Source organism: Schistocerca gregaria, chromosome X (assembly GCF_023897955.1).
Source record: "Schistocerca gregaria isolate iqSchGreg1 chromosome X, iqSchGreg1.2, whole genome shotgun sequence".
In the NCBI taxonomy this organism is placed as follows: domain Eukaryota; kingdom Metazoa; phylum Arthropoda; class Insecta; order Orthoptera; family Acrididae; genus Schistocerca; species Schistocerca gregaria.
In genome coordinates, this window is record NC_064931.1 from 158,577,966 (window position 1) to 158,596,921 (window position 18,956).

Sequence of the window (18,956 nt, forward strand, 5' to 3'; positions counted from 1 at the left end):
AAGTAGCAGAAGTTTAATTATAACCATCCTGTAAGTCACATGTGGTAGTTTAATGTTCAGTTGATATCTGTGCACATCCCTTTTCAGTTGTGGGTCCAGATAAATTCCTAGTAGTCTAACAGATTCAGACTTATTTATCTGTTCACTTACTTTGTAGAGACAGAAGTATATTATTTCAGTTTTGTTAATATAACATGTTAGTTTATAGTTAATATAAAGTGTTAGTTTATTTATTTATTAGCCACTGTGTAGACATATCCACCACTGTCAGTGTGTCTGATATGGTAAAGAACTAGGTAGTATATATATATATATATATATATATATATATATATATATATATATATATATATATATATATATATATATATATATATAAGAAAATAAGAAAGACAAAATGGCCCAGGACAGAACCTTATGGTTTTCCTGTAGTAACAAAGATGGCAGTTGACCTACAATTATTTGCACTGACAACTTGTTTCCTATCTAAGATATATGATTTGATTAATGATAGTACATTATCCTTGATTGCTTATTTTAAAAATTTACATATCATGTGATACAATATGAAATGCTTTGCTTGAATCAAGGAGCATAACACAAGCAAAAGAATGGCTTTCAAAGTTTTCCAGAATATCTGCAGCCATAGATTTTACAGCTTCAATCGTGGATAGACCAGGTGTACAGCCATTTAGTGAAGAAGAGATTAGCTTCTTGTTCTCAAAAGTGCTCTTTCATGAAGTGTTCTCTGGCCTGATATACTATGGGAATGAGGGATATTGACCTGCAACTGTCGGGACAGTTTTTTTAATCTCCCTTCTTATAAACTGGGAAAACAATTTTGGATTTCAAAACATCAAGGAATTTTTCGGCTTCAAACATGCAGTTTATAACGTAAGTCAGAGGAGGCACTATAATGTAAATGATTTATTTTAGGATGTAATTTGAGAAGCCAGAGATATCTTCAATGTGTCAATTACATAGTTTGAATATAGCTGGTTATATAATCTTGCAACTAATCTGGCTATAAAATACTGGAACTGATGCTGTCACAGAGTCAGTATGCTTGTGCCGTATATGAATGACTGACAGCTGTGAAGCATGAAGCCTTCTCAGTTGATTGCAGCATTACTGGTGTCTGTAGACAAGTCAGTGGGCCCATGGCCTCCATTTGTGTAAGAGTTATTTTCATTTGTGGGAAAATATAGCAATAAATTGTTGTAAAGTTTCATATGAAACTTGGAAAAACTGCTACTAAAATCTATCTTTCACTAACAAAATTTTATGATGCAGACTGTTTACTATGCATGTTAGTTTTTGAGTGGTTCAAGCATTTCCAAAGTGGTTGAGAAGATGCTGAAGATGACTCATGCCCAAGATGCCCTTCAACATAAAAAACAAATGAAAATACCGAAAAAGTAGATAAACTGATTCAAACTGACCATCAGTTGATTATTTGATCAGCTGCTGAAACTGTAGGATTTGACAAAAAAAATACATCTAGCAAATTTTACGTAACCAATTTAACATGGGAAAAGTTCCTGAGAAACTGGTACTAAAAATTCTCATGACTGAACAAAAAGAAGCTCATGAAAATGTGTGTACTGCACTTTGAATACCACTGAAAATTATCCAAATTTCTTGGAAAGAGTGATAACATGTGATGAATCTTGTTTTTTCCACTTATGATCCAGAAACTAAACTCCAGTCCATTCACTGGAAGGGATGAAATTCACTGAAAGCATTAAAAAAAAACAAGAGAAAGCAAATCAAGATTCAAAGTGATGATGATTTTTCTAACATTCATGGAATTGTATATCTTCACAGGGTTCCAGAAACTCAAATTATTAAGGAGCATTACTACTTTGAGTATCTAGCTCAACTCCGAGAGAAAACAAGAAAAAAATGACCCAAATTGTGGAAGAACAAGTCATGGGTTCTGCATCAAGACAACACACTTGTCCATATTGTGTTGCCTGTTACGAGGTTTTTAGTGAACTATGGCATAACAGTGTTACACCATCTACATTATTCACTTGACCTAGCACCATGTGAAGTTTATCTATTCCCCAAGGTCAAATCTGTATTAAAAGGAACAAGATTTCAGCCTGTTGAAGCAGTGAAAGAGAAAGCAACATGCGCCATGAAGTAGCTGACAGAGGAAGACATCCCACACTGTTTCAATCAATGGGAAATTCAGATGGAGCATTGCAGGGACAGAAGACAGAAGTACACTGAGGATGACACCTTCCTAAGACACAGTCTCTGTACCTTCTGCTATGACTATGTAAGCGTAAACCAGATGTGGTTAAAATTCAAAGAAATAGTATCGGTGGCAGTTGAGAGATATAGACCAAATATCTTAATTACAGATGGTACTCTTCCCCCATGGCACACAGGATAGGTCAGAACATTATTGCAAAATCAACAAAGAAGCACCCCAAATTCAAAAGAACACAAAATCCCAAAGATTGACAAAGTTTTACAGAATCTCAAAATATAGTGTGAACTTCAATGTGAAATCTTTTAATAGTTTCCACAATGAAATACTGTCTCAAAATTGGGCAGAAAATCCAAACACATTCTGGTCATATGCGAAGTACTACAGTTGGAAGACTCAATCAATACCTGCATTCAGAGACAACAATAGTGATGTTATTGACAGCGCCACTATAGCAGAGTTATTAAACACAGATTTCTGAAATTTCTTTACAAAAAAAGATGAAGTAAATATTATGGAATTCGAATCAAACAACTGCCAACATGACTAACTGAGAAGCAGATATCCTTGGTGCAGCAAAACAGCTTAAAACACTTTAAGAAAGGCAAGGCTTCTGGTCCAGATTGTATAGCAGTTAGGTTCCTTCCAGAGTATGTTGATACAATAGCTCCATACGTAACAACCATATACAACCACAGACTCATAGAAATATCTGTATCCAAAGACTGGGAAGTTGCACAAGTCACACCAATACCCAAGAAAGCAAATAGGGGAAATCCTCTAAATTACAGATCCTCATCACTAACGTCAATTTGCAGTAGGATTTTGGAACATATACTGTTCTCAAACATTATGAATCATCTAGAAGAAAATGATGTATTGACAAGTAGCCAACATGGATTCAGAAAATATTGTTCTTGTGAAACACTAGTAGCTCTTTATTCTCACTAACTAATGAGCGCTATCAACAGGGTATTTCAATTTGATGCCATATTTTTAGATTTTCAGAAGGCTTTTGAAACAATTCTTCACCAGTGATATAGGAAAGATCACAGTTCACAATAATTGATGGAAAGTTATCGAGTAAAACAGAATAACATCTGGCATTCCCCAAGGAATTGTTATAGGCCCTCTGTTATTCCTGATCTACATAAATGATTTAGGAGAGAATCTGAGAAGTCCTCTTAGATTGTTTGAAGATGATGCTATCATTTACCATCATGTAATGTCATCTGATGATCAAAATGAATTTCAAATTGATTTAGACAAAATATCTGTGTGGTGCAAAAAGTGTCAATTGACTCTAAATCATGAAAAGCATCAAGTTGCCCCCCCCCCCCCCCATGGTGACTAAAAAGAATCCACTATGTTTCCGTTACATGATAAGTCACACAGACCTATAGGATGTAAACTCAACTAAATACTTAGGGATTACAATTATGAATAATTTAAACTGGAATGATCATGCAGAGAATGTTGTGGGGTAACCAAACCAAAGACTCTGATTTATTGGAAGATCACTTATAAAATGTAACAACTTTACAAAAAATACCGCCTACACTATGCTTGTCTGCCCTCTTCTGGAGTACTGCTGTACAGTGTGGGATCCACATCAGATAGGATTGACGGAGGACATCAAAAATGTTCACAGAAGGGCAGCTTGTTTTGGATTATCATGAAACAGGGGGGAGAGGGTAATGGATATGATGCTCAAATTGGGGTGGAAGTCATTAAAACAAAGGCGTTTTTTGCTGCAGCAGGATCTTCTCATGAAATTTCAGTCACCAGGTTTCTCCTCCAAAAGCAAAAATATTTTGTTGTTGCACACCTACTTAGAGAGGAATGATCATTGTCATAAAATAAGAAAAATCAAAGCTATCAAAGCTCACAAGAACAAAATTTAAGCATCTGTTCCTTCTGCACACTGTTTGAGAGTGGGACAGTACAGAAGTAGCTTAAAGCTAATGTAGGTTGATTCCTACAGAGAAGAAAACAGCAACCAGCCAATATTTATACTGATATTTATTTAAGTAAATAGCACCATAACTGGTTTCGAACTGACAAGTTCATCGTCAGGTGGCTGTTCACATGATTTGCAAGATACGCTTTACATAATCATCAGTTTTCAAATTTTATTCTTCCACTGTCATTTGTGACATCAGTGGTGTCAAGTGAGAGCTCATTGGAGGGTGGAGTGGAGGTCTTTTGTGTTCTCTGATGAAAGCCCGTTCTGTGTGGCACCAGTGATGGCAGTGTCAGTTAGGAGGAGGTCAGTTGAGTGCTGGGAACCAGCCTGTCTGCAGCCTAAACACTCTGGACCTACACCCAGCATTATGGTTACGGGTGTGACTTTGTATGACAGCAGGAACATTCTTGCAATTATCCCATACATCCTGATTGCAAATTTGCAGGTCAGTCTGGCAATTCAACGTGTTCTGCTGCCCTTCATGAACAGCATTCCAGGGAGCATTTTCCAACAAGATAACACCCGCCCACATACTGCTGCTGTAACCCAACATGCTCTACAGAATGTCAATTTTTTGCCTTGTCCAGCTAAGTCACCAGATCTGTCTCCAATTGAGCTTATATGGGATATCATCAGGCAACTCTAGTGTCATCTACAACCACATAAACTGCCCCTATATCTAGTAGACCAAGTGCAACAGGCACGGACCTCCATCCCACAACTGACATCCATCACCTGTACAACACAATGCATACACATTTGTATGCTTGCATTGAGCAATCTAGAGATCAGACTGGTTAATAATGTACCAGCATTTCACATTTGCAATAGCCTATCTCACACTCACATTAACTTGTGATCTTTCAATGTTAATTACTTAAGTATGTTACCTAGGCAAATGTATTCCAAAAATTACATTACTCTACATTAATTACTTTTGGTGTTGGAAGTTTTTTTACCATCTGCATATTCTGTATTGACATATTTGTTAATTTCTTATGTCTTGGATATCTAATATTTAATCTCCATGGTATCTGCCATTATTTTATTGGGGTCTGTCTATAACATGAGCATCCGTTTGTGATGCAGATGTGACATAGCCTCATTTTGCAAGCAGACACTAAACATGTGTTTATGATCAATACAGAATTGACCTTTTGTTTTTATTATTAAGATTATTGTAATCCCTTCTGGTACTCTTTCTTAGTGCAACTTTCTGTTATTATTCCAGGTCTGAATATGGCTGTATAACCAGCTGAAGCTAGTCATCACTTAAAGCTAGTTACTTGCCACTTTCACTATTAAAAAATTTTCTTCAATATTTTTTAGCCTCATGTAAATCATTTAGATTGCTTATTTCCATTCTGGCTAAGTCAGATATTAACTTTTGTTTGATGTTTGAACCCCACAACTCACTTTCATCAAAAGGTGTCATGAAAGAAACTACTGATATAAAAAACATTAAAATTTGTTTCAAGTTTCACGTAAGTGATTTTAATTGTTGCCCATGTTCAGCCTGTTCACTCAGTTTATAAATTCTTTTCATCATCAGGATACTCACAACCATGGTACTTACAACGATTCACTTGTTCTAATATTCTGTTACTGACAACATTTTTACATCTTAGACAGTGCTTTTCAGAGTGACATATTATTTTTGTTCTCTGCATTGGTATTACCTTACTGAAGTCACTATGGTGTTCATATACTCATGTTTCATGTTTTTCTTTGTTATGGAGTTAGTTAGTTTCCTACACATTTCTCAAAATAATTATATTTTCATAAATATATTACAGGGGTGAAATAAAGTCTGAGGTTTATCCTTTGCATTTCATCATGGTATGCAAATTTTCTCATCTAACAATTAAAAACTATTTCTGGTTATCTTTCTAAATATGAAATGCATTTCCTGATTGTAATGGCTTTGCTTTTCACGAAATAAATATTCTGCAACTGGTTTACTTTCCATTTTTAAAACCCATTTATTCTCCATTTAGTAAGTATTCTCATGGCATTTTGACTCTGCTGTGCTGTTTGTTAAGAATGTTCAAAGCCGGATGAAGTATCCTCACTCAGAATTTAACAGAGACTTTCTGAAATCAGAAAAGATATACTAATGGATTTCATCTGAAATGAGAAATTTTCTTTGCAGCATTTACTGGAGCTGTCCAACTTAATTTATTTGGTGTCAAGCACATATTGAATTTCATTTTTCTGGTATTTTTATATTAAAAGCAAGTGAGGTACTTTAAGAGCCGATCAAACATTACCTTTCATATTATCTATGTTAAGAGCCTTTTTCCAACAAGATATACAACATTGTAATTCTTTCTATCCAGATTTGGTCGAAAACGAACATTGATGGTCTCACTAGTACTACAGATAAGTGTGGCAACAGTGATGGCATTCTCCCCTTGGTTTGAACTCTATGTGATTCTACGTCTAATACTGGGTTTCATTTCTGTGGGAATTGTCTTCAGTGGATTTGTACTATGTGAGTATAATAAAAATTAATTATGTGTTTTACAACCATAAAAACAAATGACAACTTATTGACTCACACATTCTCAAAATGTTTGAAACACTATGACTTGTAAATTTAATATAGCGCAAATTCTAAGTTATATTGTTGTTGGGAAAGAGAGGAAAGCAAAGGATGAATGACCACTCCATTAAGATGTTTTGTTTGTGTTATTTAAAATTATAATAAATAATCTTTATCTGTAGCTACAATCTCAGATTTCAAGACCAAAATAGTAATAATAATGTAAGTGCAACCAAACTATGATGTTAAAGAAGGGCACATGTTATGCAAAAAAGAAAGTTAGTGATAGATACTGAAATACATATTTTATGTTTTAGGAAAACAGAAATTGATAGATGGAATACAGGAAATATGAAATATGTAGCACTTGAAGAAACACTATAAGCTTTAACAATATATGGAAACCATTCCACACAATAACTCCAAAGTTTTCAATAAGATTTAATGAACTGAAAACATTACAGTTATAGTTACATAAGCAGTAACAGAGAAAAACAAAACTTTGAATGAAATGAATTATTTTCCTATAGGCATGGAACTCGTCGGGGGCAAATGGCGTACCATTTCTGGAGTGTCTTACTTATTTCCAGTGCCTGTGGCCTACATAATAATAGCAGGTATTGCTTATCTGGTTCGAGGTTGGAGCAATCTTCAGTTAGCGATTACATTGCCTTCTGTTATTCTGCTTGGTCTATGGTGGTAAGTAGTGTACTGTGCAGTATACAAAACTAAAATATATACTCAGTAATACATATGAAATTGTAGCTAATGTATCTTAGTGCAGCTATAAAAATTAAATAAATTTTAATCTGCCAGGAAGTTTCATATCAGTGCACACTCCACTGCAGAGTGAAAATCTCAAAGGTACAGCTTGCTTAAAAAATGATTCACTTGTGAAAAAAAGAGATTATTTATGACCTCTGTTTTAATTTACAGTGGATTGCACAAACACTGACAATATTGTACACATGCTATCTGATTTCTTCAAGTACATTGGCACCTTTCTTTCACAAAGTTTCCATGTTATATCATAAGTGCAACTTTTAATATGGATAAAAATTAATTGTCTCACAATGTAGTAGAGAGAATGCTCAGTCAGCAATCTGTATTGGCAGTATCTTAATGAAATAGGCATTTGTATGAATTTTCATTTGAAGTTAAATAAGGTACAGAAAGTCCTGGCTGACTGTAAATAATTTAGGAGCAAAGGCAACAACTCACTGAGGAGACCTTTACATTTAAACCTTGCTGCTGTGACATGGACCTAACCATTGAAAATCTTGTTGAGCAATTTAACAAGATCATCATACTTGACTGATTTGGAGCTAATGTCTGAACAGAACCTCTCATACAGACAACAGAGATCATATTATAAGCAGAAAAATGGGCATCCAATTGTGCCCAATATTCTGAACATTCTGCTTACTTTCTATGGTATGGGAGAAATTTAGCACTGCTTGGCGACAGTAGTAATGTCAGTTGACATACAATTAGCAGCAGACATTCAGTCTGCTGCACCTGAAACTGAGCAGTATGAGCTGGACACATTTCCAATGGTAGCTCAGATACACAAAACTAAAAAACAGATATCTGGCAACAACAGGCAGCCCATAAAGTATGTCCACAATGTGCACACAGAAACAATGTGTCAGGTGAACAAGCCATCAAATCTTGTTGTATGTTTGCCCTATCTGATGAAAATACAATCCTCAATTCAATGGTGGGTTCTCTACTTGCTCAAAAAAGAGATTCATTGCAATCTAGAACATGTAAAATATTAGTTTATGTTGTTACAAGATATATATGAAGAATTACTTAACTTTGTATAATCCATTTCCACAGGAATGTTCTGAGTATATTAAAATATCATTGCATACAAACAATTTTATGAGACAATTCACTTGAAGTAAATAGCCATAATGTTCACAGTTAAACTTCAGCATAAGACATAAAATACGCTGGTGCCCTATCTAAAACAATTCTGTCGTCCTACTGCTGATGACAAACTGCCTTTCTCTGGTTTGCTGTATATCGGTGCTGTGAAGCTGAGGGACAGTGTGGTTTTGCCAGCGCCCCCCATTCATCATTTCATAATGCAACGAGACATAACAGGCAAACATACTGGGTGAACAAAAAGTTATTATAAATTTGAAAACTTAATAAACAACGGAATAATGTAGATATGGAGGTAAAAATTGACACACATGCTTGGAATGACATGGGGTTTTATTAGAACAAAAAACCTGAAAAGGCGCTTTTAGTGAAGCTGTATTATCAGAATGGGGAATGTGCTAGTTCAGCGTTGCAATCCTATCACCATAGGAAGGGGATTCGAATGGGTAAAAGTCTGTTGACAAATGCAGCTGTCGCGAGAATGATTTTGAAGTTCAAAGCCATGGGTTATTTAGACGATAGACCCCATAGTGGCTGACTGAGCACAAGGTGTAATGCTGCTGAGACGGTTCAGGAAGAAATGGAGACTGTAGCGGGTTCATCTATGCATGGGGAAGTCAGTGCTCGTGCAGTTGCACGTCGCACTGGCATTCCATACACTACTGTTTGGTTGGCACTGAGGCGTAACCTCTCATGCTATCCATACAAAATCCATCAGCATCATGAACTGTTACCTGGCGATTTAGTGAAGCAGAGGGCATTTGAAGTGTGGGCATTTCAAAAGACAGTGGGAGATGACGATTGGTTGAGTAACGTGTTGTGGACCGACGAAACTCATTTCATGCTCCGAGGGTCTGTCAACACCCACAGCTGCTTTGCACGACAAGAAAGTCACGTTATGGGTTGTATTTACCACATCTACCGTTATCGGGCCTTTTGTCTTCGAGGAAATGTATGATTCTGGTTTTGTAACTGCTACCGTGACGGGTGAGAGGTACGCCGATACATTACAGAACCGCATCCTCCCCAGCCTAGCTGATAAACACCTGCTGGAAAGTACAATGTTTATGCAGGATGGCGCTCCACCCCATATTGCTAGACACATGAAAGATCTCTTGCGCACGTCATTACGTGATGATCGTGTGCTCAGCCGCCAATTTCGTCATGCTTGGCCTCCCAGGTTCACAGACCTGAGTCCATGCGATTATTGGCTTTGGGTTTACCTGAAGTCACAAGTGTATCATAATCGACCAACATCTCTAGGGATGCTGAAAGACAACATCCAACACCAATGCCTCACCATAACTCCCGACATGCTTTACTGTGCTGTTCGCAACATTATTCCTCGACTACAGCTATTGTTGAGGAATGATGGTGAACATATTGAGCATTTCCTGTAAAGAACATTTTTGCTTTGTCTTACTTTGTTATGCTAATTATTGCTATTCTGATCATATGAAGCACCATCTGTGGGACATTTTTCGAACTTTTGAACTTTTTTGGTTCCAATAAAACCCCATGTCATTCCAAGCATGTGTGTCAATTCTTACCTCTCTATCTACACTATTGCATGATTTATTCAGTTTTCAAACTTATACTGACTTTTTGGTCACCCAGTATTTGTGTCCTGAATGAGATTTTCACTCTGCAGCAGAGTGTGCACTGATATGAAACTTCCTGGCAGATTAAAACTGTGTGCCGCACTGAGACTCGAACTCGAGACCTTTGCCTTTTGCGGCCAAGCACTCTACCATCTGAGCTACCCAAGCATGATTCACGCTCCGTCCTCACAGCTTCAATTCTGCCAGCACCTCGTCTCCTACCTTCCAAACTTCACAGAAGCTCGTCTGCAAACCTTGCAGAACTAGTACTCCTGGAAGAAAGGATGTTGCATAGACATGGCTTAGCCCCAGTCTGGGGGATGTTTCCAGAATGGATTTTCACTTTGCAGCGGAGTGTGCGACGATATGAAAGGTCCTGAGTTCAAGTCTTGGTCCGGCACATAGTTATAATCTGCCAGGAAGCTTCATATTTGCGTCCTTTTTAGCACTCAACTCACATCTCAGTCCCTCAAGATCCCCTAACTGTAACTTGCTCACGCCCACTAGTCCATTGGTTTAAGTCACTCATACCCATCTGTTCCCACTTGCCCATTCTCACTCACTCATTCAGCTCATCTCATTATCATTAGCTCTTTGTGCCTTTCTACCTGTCACTGTCTCTTGTCTCACATACACAGTCTCCTTTCTTCTGTCCTCCTACTCCTCCTACTACTACAACTCTCCCTCTTGCCCTCTCTTCGTACTACTATCTCATTCATTCCTTCCCACTACTGTCGTTTCTTCTCACTGTCACTATTTCTCTCTCCCTCGTTGTCATTGTCATAGAATGTGTCTCTCATTATCACTGGCTTTCAATCACTTCCACTTTCTCCTTCTTTTTATTCCTTTCTCACTGGCACTGTCTCCTTCACTCTTTTTCCTGTCATTGTTTGGTCACTGTCAACTGTGTTCTGCTGCCAGTGTCCTCTTTCTCTCGCACTGCCATTGTATCCTTTGCTCTCTCTGTATCACAGCCACTGTCTTGTACACTATCTCCAGCATTTATTACTTTTCCATCTGTTGCCCACTACCAGTTCCACTGTGTTCTTTGTTCTGCACATAAAAAAAACTTTAATATGTTCGCATATCAAAATTTTTGTGAACATTTTTAAAGATGCTGAGGGAGGTAGAATGTGGCAACTGGTACCCCACTTTTCAGTCAGAGTTTTTAATAAACAAGGATATATTCTCCTTCTTTGTGCTCTGATAGCAGTGTTTTTCCATTGGTTACATTCTTTTCCTTGCTGCAGCAGGCAATGCGTTGTGTCTCAGGCACAATTTACCAAATGGAAAGTCAGAATTAATTAAAACTAAGAAGATTTATTCTGAAAACAAGGTGAAACATAACTCAGTGTAATCACTTGTGTCCAGGTCCGTAGCCAAAGTTTATCTCCCATAAACACTATCACAGTAACAGCATTGTGACTGAGAGGTGACCTGCTCCGTACTCCAGCAGGTGCACCAGACGACTCCCCTTCCAGGCCACACCAATGTGACTTAATCATGTGGGGCTGCATCCAAATTGTTGCCATCAACTCCAGTGGTATGACTGCTGCATCTCTTGTGGCGTCCCCACTGTGAGCACTTTGAAGTATGCCATGCTGCTGCTGAATGCCGGCAGAATTGAAGCTGTGAGGACGGAGCGTGAATCATGCTTGGGTAGCTCAAATGGTAGAGTGCTTGGCTGCGAAAGGCAAAGATCTCGAGTTCGAGTCTCAGTGCGGCACACAGTTTTAATCTGCCAGGAAGTTTCATATCAGTGCACACTCTGCTGCAGAGTGAAAATCTCATTCAGGACACAAATACCGAGTGACCAAAAAGTCAGTATAAGTTTGAAAACAGAATAAATCATGGAATAATGTAGATAGAGAGGTAAAAATTGACACACATGCTTGGAATGACATGAGGTTTTATTAGAACCAAAAAAGTTCAAAAGTTTGAAAAATGTCCCACAGATGGTGCATCATCTGATCAGAATATCAAGAAAAATTTCAAGGTTGTTCAAGATCACGATCTTAGGTATACAGTATACGTTTTAGGTGCTGTGCACTCCTGCTGCCAGCATCTGTGCTTGAGAAGGCGGTGGTCACATCTTATGTGCAATTATTGCACACTGAATGTCACTCATATGAGAAGAACTTTATGGGCCAGTAAAATTTTGATAGTTTACTTACAAATATATGAAACTGAAATTATGCTGAACTGTATTATTTTACACCTCAGACCAGATTTAATGTGCACAAAAACTTTGTATGTGCTTCAGTACTACAACATAGGCTTCCCAGAACCATTCTGATGATATCAGAGATGCTTTACAGCGTATTTATCCATGCTACATCACTTTATAAATTATGTTTTTGCTTCACATTGGATTTTACAAGTGTATTTTTTGTGAAAAATTAGGGTAACTTTTAATCTCTGTACCTCAGAAATGGAAAATATATCAAGAAAATTTTCAAGGTTGTTCAAGATCATGATCTTAGGTATACAGTATACGTTTCAGGTGGTGTGCACTCATGCTGCCAGCATCTGTGCAGCACTAGTTGCCATCAGACAACAGCCAAACCTTTAGTGCCAACCTCTGTACACAGAACGACTGTCCCTTGTATCAACTGGCTACAATACCACACATTATTTCGGAAACAATACTAGCTATGTTTCATTGGCATAATAAGAAAGATGATTGTGTGTCCCATATCTACATCTACATGAATACTCTGCAACTCACACGTAAGTGCCCAGCAGAAGGTTCTTCGAACCAACTTCAGACTATTTCTCTATTGTCCCATTCTTTAACAGTGTGTGGGAAAGATATTTCTGGACAGGCTCTGATATTTCTTATCTTATTACAATGGTCATTTAATCCTACCTAGGTAGTGACAGTAAAGTATTTTTGCATTCAGAGGAGAATGTAGGTAACTGAAATTTCGTGAAAATATCTCATCACAATGAAAAAACTCTATTGTTTTAGTGACTGCCACCCTAACTTGCTTATCATATCTGTGACACTCTTTCCCCTATTTTGTGATAATACAAAATGAGCTGCCCTTTTTTAGGTTTTTTCAGTGTCCTCTATCAATCCTATCTGCTAAGAATCCCACACCGCACAGCAGCAGGCCTCCTCAAGCAGAGGATAGGCAAGCACAGTATATGCAGTCTCTTTAATAGACTTGTATCTTCTGAGGGTTCTGCAAATAAAACAGTCTTTGGTTTGCCTTCCCCACAACATTATCTATGTGATCATTCCAAATTCAATTTGTTAGTAATTGTAATTCCTAGGTATTTAGTTAAATAAGATGATTTGAAATAAAAAAGGCTGTAAGTGCCAAAATCATGAATCTGAGGAAAATGAGCTTGAAGTATTCTACATAATTAATGGTTATATTTGCACTATTAATGTGTTTTGTTTGAAACCTATTCATAGTATGGACCTAGATCGAAAGGAAATTATTACAAACATTGTATTGTAATAGCATCAACAACTTACTGAGAGTGGAAATGCAATGAAAAAGTGCCACAGTTCAGTACTCAGGAAAAAGATAGTAAAAGTTCATTCTGCTTTTGCAAAATTATGTGTGGTCATTATTTGTCATTTATTGCATTATTTCAATCAATGTTTCTTCTTTTTTCACAGATGTGGCTTATAACATCCAGAGCATGTAGTTGCATTTTCTTGATGTCCTGTGCTCATACACCTTTTCTCAAAATAGAAACTCCTTCTCAGGTCTCAATTACAGTTAAGCTTCCCCTGGTCATAACTTCATAAGGCTTATATTTGTCTAATAGTAGACACTTTACTTTGGGCATGTTTAGATTTCCTGCATTTATATTACAGTCTGCTGCTGTCTTGAAATCTACGGAGTCAGATGCATTCATGGTACTGAAGATAGAATGTTTTATTTCATGTATCATGTGCTTTTATTGCTTTTGCCGAAATACCTTTATTATGTGAAGTTTTTCCCTCATTTCTGCCACAGTAACTTCTAATTTCATTCTACATTCCTTTCTACTCAAACTGTTACAAACATCTCTGCCTCCATCATTTTATCCAACACTGAGGATTAAGTGTGGAGAACATAGAGCCTTTCGTATGTTAACAGCAGTAACTGTTAAACTGCATGCTATCTGTTGATTGCTTTTGTCACTACATTTTCATTCATAGGAGTTACAGCCTTTTATACAGCGCTAGACTTGATGTGTAGATGCCATTTCACACAAAACTTCAAAATTGCTTATTATGGCACTTAGAGTCTTTCCTTATTTCAAGTCTTCAAATTGATAGCCCTTAGATTTGTGTTATTTATCCTGTACCTGAAATATAATGAATTTCTTTTAGTACTCATGAGGATGACATCATACTTTTCCTTATTCAGAACCAAATGCCACTTTTTGTGCCATACAGATATTGTATCTACATTATTTTGCAGTTGGTTTTAATCTTCAGATGGCATTATTAGGTGATAAATGCCAGTGTTGTCTGCAAACAATTTAAGAGGGCTGTTCAGATTTCTTCCTAATTTGTTTATATAGACTAGGAACAGCAGGGGTAACACAATACTTCCTTGCGGAGCTCCAGATATCACTTCTGTTTTACTCAGAGACTTTCCATTGATTATCATTTACCGTGACCTTTCTGACATGAAATCAAGGATCAAGTCACACAACTGAAGTGATACTCCGTAGGCACACAATTTGATTAGAAGTTGCTTGTGAAGTACAGTGTCAAAAGCCTTCTGGAAATCTAGAAATATGGAATTAATTCGATATCCCCTTTTGGTAGCACTCATTACTTCATGTGAAAAAGAGCTAGTTGTGTTTCACAAGAACATTATTTTCTGAATCTGTGCTGACTACTTATCAACTGAACATTTTCTTTGAGGTAATTCATAATGTTCAAACACAGTAAATGTGCAAAATTCTATTGCAAATTGATGTCAGTGGTATAGCTGTGTAATTCATGAGATTACTTCTATTTCCTTTCTTGAATATTGCTGTCACTAGTACAACTTTCCAGTCTTTTGGTATAGATCTTTCATTGAGTGAGCTGTTGTGTATGATTGCTATGCTAAGGGGCTATTGTATTAGCACACTGTGATAGGAACCTAATTGGTGTACTATGTGGGCTGGAAGATTTGGCATTATTAAGTAATTTTGAGCTGCTTCAAGCTTCAGTAAAATGTTCTCAATCTTGGAGATTGTGTATCATTTTAAATTTTCCACGATTTTCTCATTTATTCTGCAACAGTGTTCTGAACTGTTTTGTGTACCATGGGGGATCAGTATCATCTTTTATTCATTAATTTAGCATAAATCTCTCAATTCCTCTGATACTATTTCTTTGAATTTAAGCCACATCTGGTCTACACTTACATAGTTAGTTGGGAAGGAAAGGAGACTGTGTCTTATGATGGCATATGGGAATTTTTATCTGCTTTTTTAGATAATACATTTTGGGTTTATTTTTGGTGGATTTGGATATTGCGTTGGTCAGTCCCATTACAATGGCCTTGTGATTACTAATCCCTGTATCCCTTATGATACTCCCTACTTGATCATGATTGTTTATTGCTAAGAGGTCAAGTGTGTTTTTATAACCACCTCTTCAATGGGCTCCTGAACTAACACTTCAAAATAATTTTCAAAGCAAGCATTTAGTACAATTTCTGACAATAGTTTATACCTACCAATGGCTTTGGACACATATTTGTATCAAGGGTAGATTGAAATCATCACCCAACTATAACTATATGAGCTGCAAGCTTATTTGATATTATACTCAAGTTTCCTTTGAACTGTTCAGTAACAATCATCTGAGTCAGGGGCAGTGGTGGTGGTGGTGGTGGTGGTGATGGTGGTGGTGGGGGGGGGGGGGAAGGGGGGGAGGTGGAGGGGAGTTGGTAAAAGGAACCAATTATTAACTCATTCTGGTTGTCAAGTATAATCACTACCAGTACTAACTCACAACAGGAACTATCTGCTTCAATTTTACTACAAGATAAACTACTTATAACAGCAACAAACATGTCACCACCAACTGTATTTAATCTGTCCTTTCTGAACATGGCTAGGTTCTTTGCAAAAAATTCTGGATGAATTTATTTCTGGCTTTAGCCAGCTCTTGGTACCTACAATGATTTGAACTTCAGTGCTTTCATTTAGCGTCTGCAGTTCTGGTTCTTTCCCAACATGACTATGACAATTTATAACAATAATACTGATTGTTTTTAGGACTACCCTATTCCTGTATTTGTCCTGCATCCTTTGAGACTGAAAGCCTTACTGTACTTACACAAGACCTTGTAACCTAAAAAACCATCCAGTCCATTCCATATAGCCTCCGCTACCATTGTAGCCAAGCCACCTCCTGTGTGTAGTGGACCCCTAGCCTAAGAAATGAAAACCAAAGCCCCACCACCCTCTGATGCAAGTTGAGAAATCTGTGACCTACATGGTCACAGAACCATATGAGCCTTGTACTCAGATCCTTCACTTGGCTTTGTACGAAAGGTCCACAATCAGATATGTCAACGATGCTACAGATAGTGAGCTCTGCCTTTGTCTCACAAGCAGTATTGACAGTCTTTACCACTTCAGCTAATAACCTGAAACCAGAGAGTATCTCTTCTGATCCAAAGAGACCCTCATTGTTAGTACTAACATGAGCCACTACTGGCAGCTGGCTGCACCCTGTGTTCTTCATGGCATCCGGAGGTACCCATTCCACATCTTTAATGATTCCTCCTGGTAAGCTCACTGAGTTCTGACTGGATTTATTCCCCTCCTTGGCAGCCATATCCATAAGGGTCCCACTGCACACCTTACACCAGGGCTCCCAACCACCCTCTGTAAATTTCCTCATTGTGCAAGCCAGAAGGCTTTCTATGGAACAGGGCAAGTAACTGCATCTTGCTGAGGACCTTTGTGTAGCATAAATTCTGTATGCAAGTGTAATAAAGTTTTCTAAATGTTCATGTAACATGTTTCTGAGGTGAAACATGGGAACCCAGTATTCACGTAGTGGGATGTGGGGACCTGCGTATAAACCACATTCAGGCTGGCCAGCACACTGATCCATCATTTTTAATCCACTAGGCAGATTTGATTCAGGGCCAGCATACCTCCACAAGCTGGAAGAGGTGCAGTCCCATTAATGCACTTGACCTGTCACTCAACTACAGGTCAGGGGTCATCCTCAATGTGGGCAGTAACCAGAGTAGTCACAGTAGTGGATTTATTGGGGGACATGAGGGACATGCTAGAAGCACCTTGAATTGCCATCTTAAACCCTCACAGTGGTGCCCTTTGGCAACAGTCTCAAGCTGTGTAACTGAAGCCAGCACCACCTGGAGCTGTGGGCAAAGTGTCACCAACTTAACTTGCCTCTGAACACAGCAATCACAGTCTCTATTCATACTGTAGCCAATGGAACTACACACTAGACAGTTATTGAAGCGTGGATCTGTGGGTACAAACACGCTGTTGCTGCAGAGATGGGAGTTGCCACCTAGTTAAGGAGTTCTACAACAGTAATTGGCTGTTCACATGAAAACAAGCACCTGTTTGAATACAAACACAAGAAATATACTCTACATAGTTATTAAAACATGAAACTATGGCTACAGGATACACAAACATGCAAGAAATTTAAGAATTTGAACTGAAATGCAAACAGTAAGTCAAAATAAGTTCTTTCTAGTTATTAGAAGCTTTTTACAACTAACAAGGAAATCTCTGTGCTCTGACATGCTGTTGCAAATATGGGAGCTGCTACCCAACCTATGAGTTCTACAGCTGACTGTTCACATTAAAACAAACACCAATAACAGTGAGAGTGAGTCTGAATACCAAGTGAACAATCTGAAAGAAATCTGTGCCATTTATGTTTACTTAGTGCTACTCATGTAGCTTTAATTTTAATATAAGTCACATATTTTAACAATATCCTTATACAGAACAGTATATCTATGTGAGTATCATTTCAATAAATGAAAATGTGTTTGCTCTGTTCACCAGGGTTTTGCCAGAGTCTCCATTGTGGCTTCTTGCTCTTGGCCGCAAAGATGAAGTTCTTGTTATTTTGGAGGAAGCAGCTAGATTTAACAAAATGGAATTACCACCACGTGCAGATAAAATTTTACAACAGGTGAGTAATATTTATTTTTGGGGTGTGTGTATTAGTATTTCACAATAAATTAATTTAACAACAGAAATGTTTCAGAGTATTACATTTAATGCAATTCTGCAATGTGTCCAAAACTTTATGCAATTGTGTGGCCCACTTGATAAATACCTATTGAAAGATAATGTGGTAGAGCGTTGAAAGAGGCATAACTTTATTTCTGTTTTCCTAACTGTTATTTCCTCCATGATTTTTTTTAAAATTTAGATTAGGTAAACTCTTTGTTTCATGGAGCCATAGTACATGCTGTACATCAACTGTTTGTGTTTATAAATTTATCAGTGAAGTAGGAGCTGGCCACAACCATGTCTTTCAGGTTCCCTTAAACTGAACTTTATTTGTAACTAAATTTTCTATATTGAGCAAAACGTTTTCCGAAATATATTCTACTGGACAGTGGGCCCATTTCTGGACTAAAGTAAATGTCTTCAAGTCTGTGTGCATAAAGTTCTTGTTCTTAGAACTGAATTTGTAAACTGAGCTGTTTATTAGAAAAGTAGACGTATTATTTACAACAAAGTTCATTATGAATACATATACTTATAAGCCTT

The 18,956-nt window shown here is 37.4% G+C and overlaps 1 protein-coding gene across 3 annotated transcripts in view; it reads left to right on the plus strand.

The window, feature by feature from the left end:
* Positions 1 to 18,956, plus strand: part of LOC126298552 (organic cation transporter protein) — a 416,359-nt gene that overhangs the window by 365,140 nt on the left and 32,263 nt on the right. For all 3 annotated transcript variants that reach the window (XM_049989909.1, XM_049989908.1, XM_049989910.1), the window contains exons 5-7: positions 6,527 to 6,681; positions 7,263 to 7,431; positions 18,240 to 18,369. In XM_049989909.1, the coding sequence (XP_049845866.1) occupies positions 6,527 to 6,681; positions 7,263 to 7,431; positions 18,240 to 18,369 (454 nt within the window). The remainder of the gene's footprint in view (positions 1 to 6,526; positions 6,682 to 7,262; positions 7,432 to 18,239; positions 18,370 to 18,956) is intronic.